Below are 18,899 nucleotides of genomic sequence, written 5' to 3'. Positions count from 1 at the left end.
GGTCCTGATCATCATATGTCGGGAATGCCGCCGATGTTTCCGGGATCTCCAACACTGATGGGCCCGAGAGGCGGGCAGAGGGTTACAGGCTTGATGGGAATTCCAAGATTGATTGCTCCCCTCCATAGACCACCTTTGGGACCTACAACAATGGTCGGTCCAAACTCGATGGCTTTGAAGGCAAGCACTGAAGAGGATAACATGAAGGTTGTTGAGGCATTGCCGAATAAGAAGACATTCAGGGAAACGCAGCAGTCAAAGACAGGAGAGGAGCTCCATGATCTCATCCACCGCCCCATACCACCGAAAATGCCCCTGCTACGTGAGGAAAGTGCCCCTGCTGGGCTTCCTCACAAAGTAAGAAAGCATCTATTACAGTCTACAGACTAGTTAATACAACCGGTCTGTTCCGAATCTGATCAGATCGGATCCAAATGGATCGGATTTTGGATTGGTCCGGTCCGACCCGAACCCGATCCAATTAACGGTCGGATCTGCCTGACCCTACCCGAACCTGCCCGATCTAGACTGTCGGTTCGGCTTGAATCAGGTTGGATCCGCCGGATCGGGTCCAAGATGCCCAGCTCTAATTTGGAGTGATACAACAATATCCCACCTAGATGGAGCAACAATCCAGCATGCATACATCACAAATACAGCTTTTGCATTTAGTATCACAGTACCAAAGACAGATATATCTTGGAAACAGTAGCTGCTTTTGTGTCTACGGTAGACGTTGCATGTGTTCAGTGTACAAACAAGGTAGCAGTCCGCATCACCCTGTCTGAATTAGTTGTGGCCGCAGAAAGAGTTTCAGTCCAAATAACCTTTGACAGAGAAGAAGGCTTCTAAAGGATCTTCGCCTCGATTTCCTCAAGACTAAGCCCCTTTGTTTCTGGTATGCAGAAGAATATGAAAATGAGAGACACTATCGCGATGACCCCAAAAACTGCAAATAGGAGTCCAGTACCCAGCAGTGTCTGCAATCATAACCAAAAACAAATGAGATTTCTCTACAGCATGTTGAAAACAAATGTGAACAGAAAAGATACGAAGTTGAAAATAAGAAGAAAAGCAGAAGTTTGTGTGTCCCTGCCACCACTCATTTATCAGCAATGTGCGAAGTTGATCCATAGTACAAGAGATGCAATTTGGTAGCACACGGATTACCAGTGGTCCCCTCTAACCAGATCCACACAAAACGAGTCATGGGGACCTGGTCATTCCTATGGGTCATCAATCCGTGCCTCGTATTTTAAACAACTTCAGAAGTGGCACTCTGTTTAAATTTTCTTTTCTTTTCTTTTCTGTGTCCAAATGCTATCCTTGAAAAGCTGGAATATCTGAAAATGATTTTAATTTCACAAGCTCATAAAAAGGCCATTTGAGGGGGGGGGCATCCTCTTGTTGAAAAGTCCCCACTAATTAGAGCATGCTGCCATCTTTTCTGTTCATGGGAGGATGCTCCGCCAGAAATTTTGGAGACATTTTAATCTTTCAATCTTCAATCGGTACCAATCATGGTATGTTTGGAATTAATAAGAAATCGAAACAAATACAAGGGCAAAGGTGAAAACAGAAGTTCATCATAATCATCTAAAAGCCTCATCCCAATTAATTGGGGTTGGTTACATGAATCCTGCCCCCCATTCCACTCTATCAAGGTGAAAGCAGGAATTGTTAAGACAAGAAAAGAAAGAGAGAAATACAGCTTCATAAATTCTAGAAAATGATTTAGAGGCCTCTGACATTTCCAAACAAGCACCATTAAAACCATGCTACCACCAAACTCCTTTCATAGTGCAGTATTAAGCCCATAAAAGGTGTTGAAACATAGTTAACTTACCAAATCAGGATTCAATCTTCATCAGTACATATAATTCCTTTTCTTTTTCTTTTTAATATTTTCCTTTTTTTTTTTTTGTGGATGTCAGTATATTTTATTCACCAAAGCTTCTCTGACCATGATGACTGTAATCTAAGTGGATTGTTCATACGACAGTTAATCAGGTATTGTATGAAAAGTAGCAAGGAGAAGAAAATATGCTGTCGAGATAGATACCTGTAGTGGGGAGAAGGCAAAGGTCACCAGTGCATTTGAGGCAAAATTGACAAGCACTGCTATACTTAGTCCACGCCCTCTAAGTCGAAGGGGGAAAATCTCCGAAATCATTAGCCAACCAATGGGGCCAAAGGATAACTGCAAAGTCAGTCATAAGGATGAGTTGGAATGCAAAAGCCATGACAGAAGAACATTATATATAGCACACAAAAACCTCTGAGCCAAAGGAACAACATTGCTCAGAAGAAAAGAACTGAAACTGGCTAACAGAATAGTTCTAAAGGAACTGCCATTTCATGCTTTACCAGCATCTTAGTAAATTGACAAAGAAATATTCGCGTTTTATCCATGTCTGCTGTGTATGACAGCAAACTTTTTAAACCTTTTGGACCAACTGGAATCAGTCACTGTTTGATTATTTGTCCTTCGTAGTTTTACAACATTCAGGTGTCAGTTAACATCAGCTTTGGCAGAAATGGTGAAGATGTGAAGGCTGTGCATTTGGATGCACAAGTGAATCGAAAACCCAAATCAACAAGAGGAAATGACAAAACATATTGATGTTTCCTAGCATTGACAATGAGAAAGTAGCAACAGATTGTAGACATTTATTTTATGTCCAACATAAAAGTAACATAATTGTGATTTTCTGCTCATGCCCTCAATAAGAATGCTAGGGAACAATTCACGGTATCCGTATTTCCCACTTTTCATGATAAAAAATTGCAATTCAACTCAATAGTGCATCCAAACTGAGGATATGGTCTATCATAGAGTGGAATGGTGTAAGAGGATCTGTGTAGCTGACCCCAATTAGTTGGGGATAAGGCTTCAATGATGATGATGAGTGAGTTCATCCAAACACACTCAAAGTTAGAGTTCTACCATAACTTGAACATCTCCAAATGATGAAACCAAGCAGATGAAGATAAGTTCATCACCGACATGCTATGAAACTAATTAACCAGAGTTATCAAAAAAGATAAATGCATAGGCAATGTACAGATGGACAGGCATATATGAAAGGAAGGGTCAAAATAATTGCTGAAAACTCCTAGAGAAAGTGAGGCACTCACTCCCACATACCTTGGGTCTCCAATTAATAATACTAATAGCTAAAGCTTATTCATATAAAAAAAGCCTAGTGGTCTAGAAGTAATAACACATCAGAGAGAACCCAAACTTAAATAAAGCAAGCATTAAACATAGCCATCCAACAAGTGGTTGTAACATAAATAGGACCAAATTCAAACCCACATAAATAGTGCATAGTTCTATTCTACCATCTACAGGGAATACAGTCAAAACTTTTCTTTCTTTTACTTTGGTCAATTTGTCTGTATAGCTACATGTTCACATCATTGTAAGTGCAGGACTTCAATATGTAAGTATTGTGTGGGCAAAACTCGAAAATGACATCTTTTTATGGGTTAATATGATCAATGTGAGGAGTTAACCAATGTTGGAGGATTCAATATCTTAAGAGTAAATGAGATTCATTTTATAAAACAATCTTGTGCTTAGAACTATCACATCTAAAAAAACAAAAGTATTAAAAAAACAGGAAATATTCTCTCGTACCTGATAACATCCAACGTACAACAACAGCGCAACTACGGCCACGAGTGGAGCATCATTTAAAAATGTATAGTATGATGCTAGTAGGAACAGAGAAATTACCTGTCACAACGAAATAATTACATCATCATGTAGTGAGATGGCAATTCAATAAATTTCTAAAACCCTGGCAACCCTTCCTGTATTATATCTTTGAATATGAAAACAAATACTATCTAACACATTCAGCCATTTTTTCAGTCAGAAGATAAGTCAAGACTGTAGCCAGATGCCTCTAAGTCTTGAACACAAGACCATGGTCTAACAATTGAACTCACCAGCTGACTGCAGGATTAGCAGTTCACAATGTTTCGTGTATTCTAAAGTACAATTCTAGATTCCCGAAAAAGGAAATGAGGAACTTACAATGCCGCTCACACCTCCTATCAGTAAAGGTCTTCTGCCAAGCCTGTCGACTACAACAACAGCTACTCCAGTCATAAGCAACTACAATAAAACAATTTATCAGACATTTGGAAAACTAAGCATCAATTTTGATTTAGCCCTTATCTAGCCTGACTATATAGGGCTTACTAGATAGTCTGCTGGCTGGCTTCACGAAGCTCCACCCCATACTAGTGACGGGCTTTCTTTACCGTCACTAGATGGGGCAGCGACGCGAACTGCTCTGCTCTAGTACAAAGTAACCAAACAAAGTTACTTAGCACTTATCCCACAAGAATGCTGGTTTAAAGGTTTTTAGGCAATGGGCCATCTCAAACAATTTTTATACTCAAATCATCGACAAGATGATATTCATAAAATCAAAGGCAGGAGCCAAATGCCTACTTCAAAGCATTTCCCATATTGTAGTTTGTTTTTCTTTGGTCAGGGATGTGGGTGCATAAGTGATTTTTCCCCCTTTTCTTTGGTAGGATCAGGGTGTAGTCTAGTCCTAAACAAACTTTGGAGATACCCCCCATCCCATCAGAACCCAACATCATCTAAAATACCACAAAATGACTTTTCTCTTTCCTCCTTGGTTCTCCCTAAACAAAACCCTAATCACCTAATAGACGTTAAATTCAAGCAAATATTAATCCTCAGAAAGTTGTTTTATTTCCCTTGTTTTTAGAGATATTTCTTTTCCATTCACTGAATTATGAAAAAATGTCAGAGCCAAAGAAGTTGAAATAAGTTTTCATTCTTGTTAGTTGTTAATTAAGTTTTGTTACAAACCCAACAATAAGGATACATACACATACATACGCCATACGTACATGTGCAGACAAGCATAAATATACATATGCATGCATATGCACGGATGTGCGCACCCAGCCATCCCCAAGCACACGCCCTCGGGCATGCACACACATACATATATATATATTCACATATGGTCAACCCTACAGGACCTTCCATAGGGTCAAGCAGAATTGGGCCCACCGTGATGAAATCTAATCCGTCCACAAGGTCCATCAGGTGCAAGACCACCTTTCAGACCCAGAACCCAAAAACCAACCTGATCATGATTTAGCTGGGCCACATACCACAGGAAATAGTTTGCAGTGGAACCCCACCATAAGTATGCATGTGGAGCCCAATGTTGTCAGAATCATTATCGTAATGCAAATTGTAATAGGGGTTGAATTGTATCAAATTGCAGATCATATCATAAACCATAAGATATTTTATAATTTTTCTTTAAAATGAAAAATATAAATAAATCAGAAAAATAAATTAATTAAAACTCGTCAATCATCCCTTCGCGATCAATATGCACCAAGTAATACCATGTCATGATAGCATTAAAGGATTCTTATCTTTCCTTTATTTGCTTGCATTCAAGAAAATTCTCTTAAGGAACATACAAGGATCCTTTAATTATTTATGTTCTCATTACCTTTCTTGAATGTAGAATCATGTTGGGAAAGTGGCATTTGATACTATAGACCGATGAAAGAAGATATTTTGATTTATAAACATCATTCTATAATACATATAAGTCAACATGATCATAACCATCTGGTAAGTCAACATGATTATAACCATCTATAAAAAAAAATTTCAAATAAGTCATACATCAATTTGGTGTTTCGATCAATTAAAGAGTAAGAAATCATTTAAAAAAAAAAAAAAAAAAAGAAGCTCCGTGATTTAACGTTGAAGAGAATATATATTTTTTAATTTATTATAAAGAACAAATAAAATAATTTACTTACTCTAAACGATTCTTAAAGCCCTCACCAATTTAAAAACATAAAATGAAAGCCAAGTGAAACTTAAAATAGATGAGAACGGGTATAATTTGAATCATAAATAGGGATATGAATTATAAATCATACGATTCATATAAAAAGGAATTTGAGGTGGGATTCAAATCATTTTGCTTAAGATTTGACTCAAATCGTATATCGTAAATCGTAGGATTTTGACAACACTGGTGGGGCCCACCATGATGTTGAATGAGGGGCCTAACCAATTTTCAGGCCATTTCAAAACTCAAGTGATCCCTGCCAGGTGATTTTAGAGGTTTTAAGCATGAATTTTCTCTGTTCCAGATGGTGTGGCCCACCTGAGTTTTGGATACAGCTATTTTTTGGGGCATCCCATTATTTAAGAGGGGACTCACCAAATGCATGATTCAGATGCCACGTACACATCATGGTGGGGTTAACAGAAACTCAAGTGGACATTGGGTCAACCCTATGTACACGCATACATAAATACATACATGCACACAGGGGAGACAGAATATTACAAGTCAAACATACCAAGACAAACCAAACCTGGTTTGAACTTAAAATAATTTTTTTCTCTTTTAAACGAACGTTTCATTTATTTTGAAAAGGTGGAAACCAAAACATTATTTTCAAAAAAAATTAATAATAATAACTGTTTGGTAAGTTCATAGCAGGAAAAGAAACATGTCACAAGGTCAAGCGTGAGCCTCTCTCCAAATGCCTCTTCTGGTGCCACAAGAAACATGCTTAAAACATAACAGAATCCATGCATGTTATCAACTTTAAAACTATTTCATTGTCTTTGCAATTAATCTAAATGCTCAAGATAGCACCAAAAAGCTTCATACATGTCCGCTGTTCATATTTAAGATAGGCAATTGTACAGTTTTTTAATTCCTGCTTTTATTGCATCTGAAGAAAGATAATCTACCTTTAGGAAGCCAAGAAGAATTGAGACCCGAGTAGCATCAGATGCTGCAGAAAATCCTGCACTCTGTCAACAAAATTGGATGAGGACAAAGGTGTATATTGTCTACCATTGACATGACTTTTAATTTTGCCAAAACCTAGAATCCATGGTATCATCAATGAGGTGTACCTTAAGAATTGTAGCAGCATAATACAACACACTCGGTTGTCCTGTAACCTGTCACGGGAGCAAGTGATACATTAGGCAGAAAATGGTCCCAGTTAGTGTAATTCATTAAATGGTGAAAACGAAAATCCAGCACTGGTAGCCATGAACCGGTAATTCGTCGTCATCATCATCTAGCCATGAACCAGTAACTACCTCTGATTATTTAAAACATCAAGAAAACAATCATACCTGCTGAAAGAAAACCAATCCTGCACCAATTATAAGTGCTTTCTTGCATTTTCCTTGGAAGACCTCCCAAATTGAAGTTCCCTTCTCTTGATCAGCATAAGAAAGTTCAACCAAAATTTCATCTACTTGTTCTGAAATTGAATCATCAATAGCTCTACCTCTCAACCGGCTGAGACAATATATCGCTTTTTGTCGCACCTCTGGCACATTGCCTCTTCCCTGTAACGAGCATAGAAGCAGCCATCGAGGTGATGGTGGCAACCACCACATTCCGATCCCCATAACCAATGATATGGGTAAACTAGTTCCATACATATAGCGCCATCCTGAAACCATACTGATGTAGAGACTGCCTGTAGTATAACCTAACTGCATGATAGCCCTGAGCTCTCAATATTTACAACTTCAACAACTTGTGAATAAACCCAAAGCCATCAGTACAACACTCAAAAATACTTACAAGCATTCCAAGAACTATAAAGAACTCCTTAAGAGAGATCAGCCTGCCTCTTATTTGACACGCTGCAGTCTCGGCAATGTACATTGGAGCAGCATGCATGGCCTGAAAGGCAAGAAAATAGCAAGTGTATCTCAACTCAGAGTACAACTTCTAAGCATGAAAGGCTAGCTAGATAGACTTAAGAGTCTTTCCACCATATGTTTATTCTTTTATCTTTTTTTCTTCTGGTCTCTTGTGTAAGTCACTATATTTGAATGGCCATATGGCCAAAAGCAAACAAACACTCCTCAACTGGAAATTTAATAGAATCTAGTACCGTTTTCAGTGGAAATTCACTTATGGGACTTCAACAGTTTCTAGGCTATATTACAATACGGCACTGACTAGAACCAGCCAAATTTAAATGTTTTCAAAAAATATATGACTGACTTATGTGAGACACACGTAGACGGGTTAATAACTTCTTAAAGCCTATATAAAGCTCAAATTTTTTGTAGAAAACCTAAAATCAGCTTTCATATCACTGTAGTTTAATGCATTTGCAAATACTGCATATAATGTGAACAACTATCAGCTATCACATCCGAATAAATACAAAAATAGCAGAAGTGTCTCTTTCTAATTGAGTTCCATGCACTACACCTTGTAAATGAGTATCCACTTTTTTATAGATGGTATAATAAGTATCCACTTGAAAAAGCACTCTCTCTTTTTTCCCCCTTGAAAATCGTAAGAAATTATTCAATCTTCCCTTGTTATAAGGTTGGGACAACTCAATAAATGGTCTATGGTACTACATGGTTTCAAGATAAGCATAAACGTCTCCATAGGAAACCCAATTATCATTAGATGAGTTAAGGCAACCACATATGTAATTAGAATCAACCCGTCCTTAGAAATGGTTATCAGATAAGATACAAGTAGGTTCATTTACTGAATGTGTACTTAAGATAATTGAGAAGAAACTAAAAATGACATAAATTTGATAACCAAGTAAGGGTGAAGTAAATTACCAATCCAATTCCAATGCCAAACACAAAGCGTCCAATCACCATAAGAGGAAAGTTGGGAGCTAGTGCTGTTACTAAAGCTCCAACAAAATAGAGCACAGAGGAAAGCATCAACTCCCTCCGTCTTCCTTCAATTGAAAATATCGCCTTTTAGATTCTATCAGAAAAGGCCAATATTATCATGAATCTTAAAACAAAAGGAACATAAAATGGAGAGTGAACTAACCTAAAAAGTCGGCAATACTAAATGCGAGAATAGAACCAATTAAGGCTCCATATAGTGAACCACTGACCTGCAAACCATTTCAGAAACCAGAAATCAAAGAGACGTATATAATTGGAGAGGTAAAAACATGGCACAGCTAGGGCTGCCATCACAGCAAGAATATGAAGAAATTAGAAACACAGCGATTAGATTATCGACTCACCACAAGCCCAACTTCCACAGAAGATAAGTTGTACCATGTTGTTCCACTTAGAGTGGATGACTGCAAAGGATTAAAATTCTTAGAATATGAATGAAGTAGAAAGGATGCATTGCAAGAATTTCAGATCCAAAACTAGGCTAGTAACCAATTATTCCATTAGAAAATCTCTTAGCATGCCAAAACAGAAAATTCCACAATGCAATAAATCATGAGTATACTTTCAACCTTTAGATTTTCATTTGAAAGAGTTCTTTGGATCCTTCTTAGCATACTATAATGAAAGTATATAATTTCCATGTCAACAATCATATAAATACCTTCATATGCACAGTTCGAATCACACTATACCTCTATAGATATGGTAGCACCTGATGTAGCACCAATGTCATAGCCATAAAGCAGCCCTCCTAAAGCTGGGAACAAAAACCTAAAGCTCATCCAGTTACACATAATGTTGTCAGCAGAATGCTAAATAAAGGATAATGAATTGTTTCATTTTGCGAAGTATAACAAGGACCATAAAAAGAAATATATTCACTAGCAATGTTTATGTATATAGGCAATGTTTTTGGGAATTAGATAATCAAAAAAGTACTTATGATATGTGAATAACGTGGGGCAAGAATAGGAATTATATAGCCCCCCACTCAAGGAATATCTATTAAAATGTTCTGAGATCTTATTGTAAAAAATCTCAAGGGTACATTTGAGTACCCCTTCCACTGCAGGCTGGCAGATCTTTTCTGCCTACTCAATTCCAATGCTGATTTAGGGTGGAATTAGGCCTGGCAATGGAATGGGCACAGGCCTGAATTTTGAACTGGTCAGCAGATGCCATCAGGCCAGTCCTATTCAAAATTTTGATTTTGGTCGGCCCAAGGCTGGCCTGTTGCCAGCCTTAGGTGTAAATAGGTGGAAAAAGGAACCCTGTTCTGGAGTTTCATCCCACCCCATGCACATAGTGGAACAAGTAACCATCCATCATCATCATCTAAAGCTTATCCCAACTAACTGGAGTCCACTACACAAATCTTGTTCCGCCAATCCAGTCTATCGAGGACCATACCGGCAGTTAAACCATTTGGTCACCAAATCTTTTCTTACCACCTCCACCCATGTCCTTTTGGGCCTTCCTCTTGCCATTTTATAGCCTTCAACTTGAACCAACTCACTTCTAACCACTGCAGCTCCTAGTCCAAAACACATGGCCAAACCATCTAAGTATACATTCCCTCATCTTATTACCTGTTGGGTTTACTCCCAAGTTCCCTCAAACATGTTCTTTCGTAATTGCATCCATCCTTATCTTGTCACTCATCTACGTCAACATCCTTATTTCAGCTATACTCAACTCTACGATTGTGTTCCTTGACTGCCCAACATTCTATCCCATCAAGTTCGGCTGGTCTTTTAGCTGTCCTATAAAATCTCCTATTCAGTTTGTTTAGAATGTCGCAATCAAATAAAACTCTAGATCAAATCTCCACTTCATGCACCTAACTCTCATTCTATAAGCAACATCCTTCTGAATCTTTTCATTCATGGATTATTGACCAAGATAATTGGAACCCATATTTTGGGGTAATTCTAATCCATCAATCTTAACTAATTCTTTGTTTCCGCTCCGAAATTCTTCAAAGATTTTTTTTTTTTTTTTAATTCTAATTCATTGCCAAGCTTGTAACATGATCATTTCTCGCCAACAACTTTTTGGACTTATCATTCCACCACCAAGTTTCCTTATAAGAGCGGTTTTTACCTCTACATAACTTCATCAACGTTCAACTTTCCTTCTTTTATACACAACTTCATCAACATTCAACTTTCCTTCTTTGATACATCTATTCATAAACAACAGCACTGTCTTTTGAAACCTCACCACCTTGTTCTTCACTCCTAGTAATTTCACTCCCTCTCTTTCATCGGAACATTCATAACCATTAGCCTATGTTGAGTGGAATAGGTACCCATCCATTTCACTTGCAATTTGAAGTACATTCAAACACCCAAAAATTATTTATTAGATAATTTTTAGGACACCTAAAATCAGAGACTGTGCAACTAAAAAGGGAATCAAAGACTGGCAATAGATAGCACACTAACATAAATTTACAAATGTCACCCATGGCCGTGGCTTGTTGCTGCATTTCGTTTTAAGTATGTTTGGATGCCACCCGTTTGAAGAAGAAGAAGACAGAGAGGTTAGCGAAGCGAGATTGATTGTCTCTTAAACACGTGTTCATCTGTGCCATGTGTTTGAAAATCCAAACTGTTCGCCGTGCGTTTGAAAATCCAAACCATTCATCAAACTCGGCATGACAGAAAACCCAGTCTGCTAAACTTTCAGGCCTACTGGACGCCTGAGTGGGTCTTATGTACCATGTGTTTGAAAATCCAAACCGTCATCAAACTCAGCATGACAGAAAACCCAGAATATCAGGCCTACTGGACATCTGAGTGGGCAACAATATTAAGCTCAGATCCAGCCATTGGTATGGTTCCTATAGGCACTGACGCCATTGTCAGCACTTGGTGTCAGCTCCCAAACAGGCCCTCAGTCCATAGCATAAAATATTTTCATGTTCAACCACCACTTCTATATCAAATTCCTTTCCAAGTGCCGTTGAGTTGCCTCCAAACTGTGAAATTTATTGACATGATCCAGCTCAAGTGGTAGACTGAGTGAAAGATACCTCGTTTCAACACTGAGGTCTTGGTATCGATCCCTAGTGGGGGTGGCTAACAGTGAAGTGTCAACTGACAGTGGGGTGTACTAACAAGCTAACCAAAAAAAAAAAAAAAAACTGTGAAATTTATTGAAATCATCGTGAACAGAGAAACATGTACAATCAAATCTCACCATTTTTTATAGTCCTAAAAGGTTGAGCTTTCATGCTTTCATTTAAAAGATAAAACACCTCAAAAACCCATGGTATCTTTTAATTGCCCAAGTGCATTAAGATCCCCCTCCCCCCAAAAAAAAAAAAAAAGAATTCCTATCAACCCAATCGAAACTCCGAATTCCACCCATGTTCGTGGAACGAATGCTAAGATGTGATGTATTGATTGCACGATACACTCATTGACCTTCACCAAGCTGAATCAAAAATTCAAAATCTCAATATTACAACACAAAAACGGATAAAATACCCATTGAAAGGACTACTCACGGGAGAATCGCAGCGCGAACGGAGTATTCCTCACAAGAAGGATCAATAAGAGGCTCTCTTGCCGAATCAATTTCACCTGAAGAATTCTTCACCCCCTAATCCATATTATAAATAAATAAATAAAACCACTTTTGGAAACAAAAACGGATCGAATCAATCCAAAAACAATACGCTAATCAACGTAATGAACCGACAGAAACACAAAACGGATCGAACCGCAAACGAACTCACATCATTCCCAAGACCCCTCCCGAAGAACGACAGCTTGGGCTGTTCAGGATCGACCACCTCCGACGCCATTCCTCGGTCTGAAAACAGAGCATTGAAGCTGTCAGGAACGATTCAAGAATCTCAAATCTCAGCAACAAAAGGGGGGAATTTTAGAATTCTACTTACAGAGTAGAAATCTAGGGTTTTTTTTTAAAAAAAAACTTTCTTTGGATGTAAGGGTTTTTTCAGGGTTTTGGGGTTTATATAAGGCTATTCTTCTTCCTCAGAAAGACTCGTTGGTGAGGAAAACGGAGGTTGGCGCAAGTTAGTTAATAGTTATAGAAATGAAATTCATCTGAAATGAAAGCGAAATGAAAAGCTGGAATTTTCGTGAAATTTAATTTCGGGAAAGAGCGGACGTTGAGACGGCACGTTGTTGTCAAGGACACGGAAGTCTCTCTACCATAAATAAAAAGTAAAAAATAAAAAAGAGAAGGATAATGAAAGTTCTGCTACAGCAGCGATTGACATGTAAGCCGGGAAACTAACAAACGCCGGGTGCGCGATACGCACCGGGTTTTTCTGCGCCCTCCTAGCTCCGTTCGTTCGATCTTGCGGCAGCGGGTGGGTGTGGAAGCAAAACGGGGGGAGTGGTGGGTATTGCGCACCAGGGCGTATTGAAGAAGCAGCAGCTAATGTTGTTCGAGATCGAGAGAGTAGAGTCATCCGGATTCGGACCGAAACGTGCGCACGTGGGTTCATTGCTGATCGATCGGGTAGGAAACACGAGGGCCGGAATCCGCTGATATCGTTTTGCCTCCCCCGCGACTCAGGATTCCACGTGTGTCGCCACTCACTGGGGCCCGCGTGCTTATATAGTCCGGTGATTTGAACTGTCCAGATTCCGTTGAGGACCACATATCAGCTATTATTTCATAATCAAGATTTACTAGTAATCATAACCTTTAATTTTTGGAGATGAATGAGAGCCGTTGATTTTATTTTATTTTTTTCATTTTCATGTTCCAAATTCATCTATTGATATTGATGGTCATAATAAATTTCCAAAACAGTCCAATATAGCACACATTCTACAACATGAACGGTTCCGATCGTTGGAATACGAGGTTTGTGGCCCTCATTGAGCGGTGTGACAAACGTTTGATTGAATGGCGCGTCGCGCTAGCTTTAAAACATCTCGAGTCGAACATGGAAGCATGAGAGCCGCCAGTAGGAGGAATCTGCAGCAGTCTCGTGCATCAGGACGTGTATGGTGTGTACTGATGCACTGGTTTCGTACATGTCTGATCCGTGCAATCTTCACCGTTTAATCGATGTTCCCTTCCGTGAATGGAGGCGGATTACGTCCTGCCCACGAATGGACGATAATACGTACTGGCAGGACTGTGGGGCCCACCGTGATGTATGGATTTTATCCATCCTGTTGATCCATTTTTCTATATCATTTTAGGCTAGCTAAAAATAAGGCTGATCTAATTTTCAAGTGAATCACAAAGTTGATATATGTTTTTTCCCCTTCATCTAAGGTTTATACCACCTTTATCAACTGTTTGGTTGGCAAATAAATATTACTGTAACATTATCAAAACATTACAGTAAGCTTTAGGAAGTTTTTAATGATTGTGCATTCAATTATCATTGTTTCCTATCTTATGAGATTTGGTGCTTTATTTTTGAGTTCATGCCCTAAAAGTCTAAAATAAACTGTCAAAACGGATGGACACTATGGGTGTAGATTATAGAATGCATACATCAAAGTGGGCCCCATGATAGGGACCTCACCTCATGGGTGAGGCCAAGGCCGCACCTAATCGGAATCAGATTGGTAACTTAGTACACTAAGTGTAATGAGTAAACTTTTACTGAACCCACCCTGATTATGTATTTTATCCCATCATCCCTTCATTTTATGAATAATTTTAGGCCCAAAATATAAGCCTATTCAGAGCACAAGTAGGCCACGCTATAGGAAACAGTGTGAATTGAACATATATGGTTGAAAATTCTTAGGGGCCGTTAAAGTTTTAGATGAAGCTGATATTTGTGTTTTCCCTTTACTGATGTGTGATTTATGAATATGAAGTTGATATTTGTGTTTTTCCTTTATTGACATCTGTGTGATCTTATGAATTGATTGGATGGCAAATAAACATTACTATTGGCCACCGTGTCCAGTGGTGTGGTCAACTTGAGCTTTGGATATGCTTTGATTTTGGGCTAAACCCTTAAATGAACTAGAAAAACATGGATGACACGGATAAATCACATACATTCATGGTGGGCCTAATTGAGGGTGTATATGATAATGGCCATAAGGTAAAGCGGAATCAAGGTTTTTCATCCTTTCTAAACTTTAAGCGTTTTTTTTCCTAAGGTTATTACATCAATTGCTTCTCGTACAGCAGTAGCTTACCTTGGAAAATAAAATGACTTTTCAAATAAGAGGTTGTAGGTCTCATTAAAACATAAATTAGCCTACTCTTTGTTTAATTTGATTCATTCATTTTAACCGAACAACTGTAATTTATAATATGTTATTTTTTTAATTTTTAAAGAGAATCTCTCTTTTAGTTTTTAAAGAGCTCTTTGTGAGCTGGAATGACATTAATATTGTTCATTAATTTTAGACTATTATTTCCGGTGTGGTCCATTTATGATTTTTTTTTTCCCTTCAAACCTAAACTAATGACATGAAATTAAAACTTATTTCATGTGAACGGCTCTTGTTATACACATGCAATGGGTTGGTACGCTTGGCAATAATGTAACCTAAACTAATGACATGAAATTAAAACTTATTTCATGTGAACGGCTCTTGTTATACACATGCAATGGGTTGGTACGCTTGGCAATAATGTAACAAACCTAATGTCAGCATTTCACGTGGAGAAAGACCATCCGAGTCCTGCTCCGATAGTGTGGCATCTGAACAGATTGCGTTATGCTCTTTCACGTGCAAAAAGAGCATCTAAGTCCCACTAGTTAGTGCTATATTGGCCGCACCATGATGGATGTGTTTTCTGCATGCTGTCGGTCTATCCTGCGGGCTCATGATTTGAAGGCATGAGCTTAAAAAAAATGAGATATTCAAATCTCAAGTAGACCACACCAAAGGCAACAGTGGTAATTGAACGCCCATGAGTGAAAACTTCTTAAGGTCCACTCCAATGCTTGCCATCCAACCAGTTGATTAGGTTGCACAAACCTAGATGAAGAAAAACATCATATATCAACTTGATTCAATACTTTTTGTGGTGCTAATGCCGGGATTGCTTACCAACCCTTCTAGTACTGACATGGCTACTGTAGTGCTCAGTGGCCTCACCATGATGTATGTGTTTTATTCATACCATTCATTCATTTATCACCTTGCTTTAGAACATGGACCAAAAAATAAAGTATATTGAAATCTCAGGTGGATCACACAACAAAAGATGATGGTGATTGAAAGGTCTTTATTAAAAACTTCTTAAGGCTACAAAAGTCCTTTACAATTCTATGTTTGAGTGTGTGTGATAAAAAGGACATGAGTCCAAAAATGATGTAGATGTTAAATTGACCAAAACATAAAAAATTATAAGTAGTGATTAAACGCCCACCATTAAAAGTTACCATCCAACCTCCGAATCAAGCTAATTTGTACTTTTCCTTCACCTCAGTCTATTTGACCTAATCAAGAGGTTGGATGGTAACTTGTAATAGTGGGCATTTAATCACTACTTATGGTTTTTTAGTGGTTTGGTCAATTTAGCACTTAGGTCTGCATTATTTTTGAACTCATGCCCTTTTTTCACACACACTCAAACATAGAATTGTACATGAACCGAATTGGCTCAGTTAACTCGCTCAACTCGACTCAGTTTGAAATTGAGTTTGAGCTGAGTCGAGTTGATTTTTTGAGTTTAAAAAAAAATTGAGCTGAGTTAGATCTTGTCCAAGCTTGAATCGACTTGGATCAAACCTCAACTTGAATCGAACTCAGATCGAACCAATTTAGTAACTCAATTATTTTGATATTGATGTTGCTCACCAAGTGTTTGATGAAATGACTCAACGAAGTTGTTTCAGGTGCATACATTCTTCGCAAAATCAATTGGCGGCGAGGAAGGTATGGATATGAAACAAATCATTAAAAAAACATTACATGATAAAATTGATGCTACTTATTGAGTGTTTGATGAAATACTTGTAAATTGTTATTGTTGTTTTGCATACTGTGAGAAATTGAAGGTGCACTCCATGTGTTTGAGAAAATGCCGCATAAGTTCAAACTCGGCTCAAATTAGCCTGAGTTGCAGATCAAACCGAGCCGAGCTGGCCAATCAGGCTTTGGGACGGAGCCAAGTCGAGTTCAAGTTGGGGTCAATCAGTAGTCAAGCCGAGTCAAGCTGTGCCAAGCACGACTCATGTACAATTCTACTCAAACATCCCCTACACATGGGGGACTCACCCCCACAATAGCTGCTCAAACCCCTGACCTCGTGTTGAAACTCTTATGAGTTTACCACTCAAGCCCTAAGCTGGTAAAACAAATGACTTAAGTGTGAATAAAACCCATAAATGGCCACGCAGCACGAAGCAGTGGCGATGTGCGTGCTGGCAGGGTCAACATGCAATCCTAGTCATTGGCATTCTCACTTGTGTGCATGCGTGACCGGGCCATTAATCAAGTGGCCCACACGCCTGTTTCTTTAGTTAGAAATCAGGTCACTGTGGTCATCAAGTGGGGCACATTTATGTTAATCATGGACCACATTGAGAAACATTTTACAGCCGTTCATCTTTTTCATACATGTGAAGTCCCCCTGATGATTGAACCAACCTGATTTTTCAATCAGAGACATGTGGCAGAAGCGCCAAATGAACGGCCTAGAGATTGCACACGCGTTCGTGGAGTGTCGGATTCAGATATATTTTTGTTCACGGTCCACCAACTACCGATTACAGCCCGCAAAATAGACGGCCGCACTGAAACCAAATTTGATAGCAGGGGCCCACCATGGACTGCAGATGTCCCCAAATCAGATGGCTATGATGATCATCATAGCCATCTGATGAATGGAAGAACCGGACCATGGTGGAGCCACCTTGTGCTGGGATGCTAAGTGGGGCCCACCATGATGTTTCTGAAAAATTCACCCCGTCCATCCGTTTTTTCTGATCTTTTTAAGTCATGAGACAGAAAATGAAGTGGATCGAAAACTCAAGCGCCCATACGAGAATGAAAACTGAAGAAAGAGTTTTCCACCATTAAAAACTTCCTAGGCTCCATCTCGATGTTTATATACCGTCTAAACTCTTTAGAAGTTCATTCCCAGTGGATGAAGTGAAAACACAAAACTATTAACCTTATAATAAAAATTAGTGGCCATACATATGTTTAAACGGTGGTCACTGAATCTCCACTCTTTCCTCTCATGCGGTCCACTTGAATTTTGGATCCATCTAAATTTTAATCTAGTATCCCTAAATGATCTGAAAAAACGCATGGACGGGTTGGATTTTACAAAAACTTTGTGGTGGACCCCAGGAAGCACAGGAACTTTCTGTAAAAGGCTTTGGCAGGAAATCCACGTCCCTTGTTTTACAGGCTTTGCAGGGCCCACCACGTTGTACATGTAACAGCTGTGGGGCAAAAACTCACCAGGCCCACAACTCAGATGGACCACACCACAGCTAACGATAGGATGGAATGCCAATCACAGGTTTGTGTATGTGGCTAACATGGCGTTATCTTTCTTCACGACGTCCACCATGTGTAACTCACGGGAATGGAAGATCCAGAGATCAAACTGACAGGATAGTTACACCACGTGAACTTCTAAGGTTTTTCGAGAAATTTTATATTGCTTCTATGCAAACAAAGAGTATCATCTGATGGATGGAGAATACAAAAATCAAACTAACGGGAAAGCCGCACCACGTGAACTTTGAAGTTTGTTTTTAGAAATTTTATAATGCTCCCATCAATATAAAAGGGATCATTTGATTTTTCAATTGGCTGTGTGTAAATATTTAAAATAAATAATAATTATTTACTTCTTGTAATTTCGATAACCAATCCCAACGTTGCATTGACAGAACCTACTCTCTCTCGAAACTAGGGGTGGGACAAAAAAAAAACTTGTAGAGCCCATCTAAATGCATGTGGCTAATCAACACGGTCTATCCCTCCACATAGGGGAGTACATGAACTGAGCTGGCTCGGCTAGACTCAAAAAAGTTTGATTTGACTCAGAAGTTGAGTTCAAGCCGAGTTGAGTTGATTTTTTGAGCTCAAAAATGAGTTTGAGTAGGCCCAGCTCGACTTGAATCCAGCTCGAATCGAAATGACTCGACGAAGTGTGGCCAGTGGCGACGAAGGTATGTACATGAAAAAAATATCCTTTTTTTTCTTAGTTTTTCTTAGTC

General features: G+C 38.8%; 1 protein-coding gene across 1 annotated transcript; it reads right to left on the bottom strand.

Moving 5' to 3' along the window:
* Positions 1-619: 619 nt before the first annotated feature.
* Positions 620-13,146, bottom strand: LOC131232675 (D-xylose-proton symporter-like 2). The gene is made up of 16 exons (XM_058229076.1): positions 13,041-13,146; positions 12,654-12,926; positions 12,489-12,565; positions 12,258-12,352; positions 9,436-9,514; positions 9,088-9,147; positions 8,886-8,952; positions 8,663-8,787; positions 7,650-7,751; positions 7,190-7,558; positions 6,962-7,009; positions 6,794-6,856; positions 4,046-4,126; positions 3,644-3,742; positions 2,063-2,200; positions 620-980 (listed from the first exon to the last, which is right to left on the bottom strand). The coding sequence occupies exons 3-16, from the start codon at positions 12,555-12,557 to the stop codon at positions 849-851; spliced, it is 1,527 nt and encodes a 508-aa protein (XP_058085059.1). The 5' UTR covers positions 12,558-12,565; positions 12,654-12,926; positions 13,041-13,146; the 3' UTR covers positions 620-848.
* Between the last annotated feature and the right edge of the window lie 5,753 nt (positions 13,147-18,899).

The sequence above is a fragment of the Magnolia sinica genome, chromosome 18 (genome assembly GCF_029962835.1).
Source record: "Magnolia sinica isolate HGM2019 chromosome 18, MsV1, whole genome shotgun sequence".
Taxonomy (NCBI): Eukaryota; Viridiplantae; Streptophyta; class Magnoliopsida; order Magnoliales; family Magnoliaceae; genus Magnolia; species Magnolia sinica.
This window is presented reverse-complemented; position numbering and strand designations above follow the sequence as displayed.

Bases quoted from the DNA above. Each gene is read 5' to 3' on its own strand.
- LOC131232675 (XM_058229076.1), bottom strand. From the start codon at position 12,557: ATGGCGTCGGAGGTGGTCGATCCTGAACAGCCCAAGCTGTCGTTCTTC. The intron at 7,559-7,649 runs GTAAGTATTTTT...GCTATCATGCAG, and splicing joins TTATAGTTCTTGGAATGCTT to TTAGGTTATACTACAGGCAG. The intron at 3,743-4,045 runs GTAAGTTCCTCA...TCGTTGTGACAG, and splicing joins TAGGAGGTGTGAGCGGCATT to GTAATTTCTCTGTTCCTACT.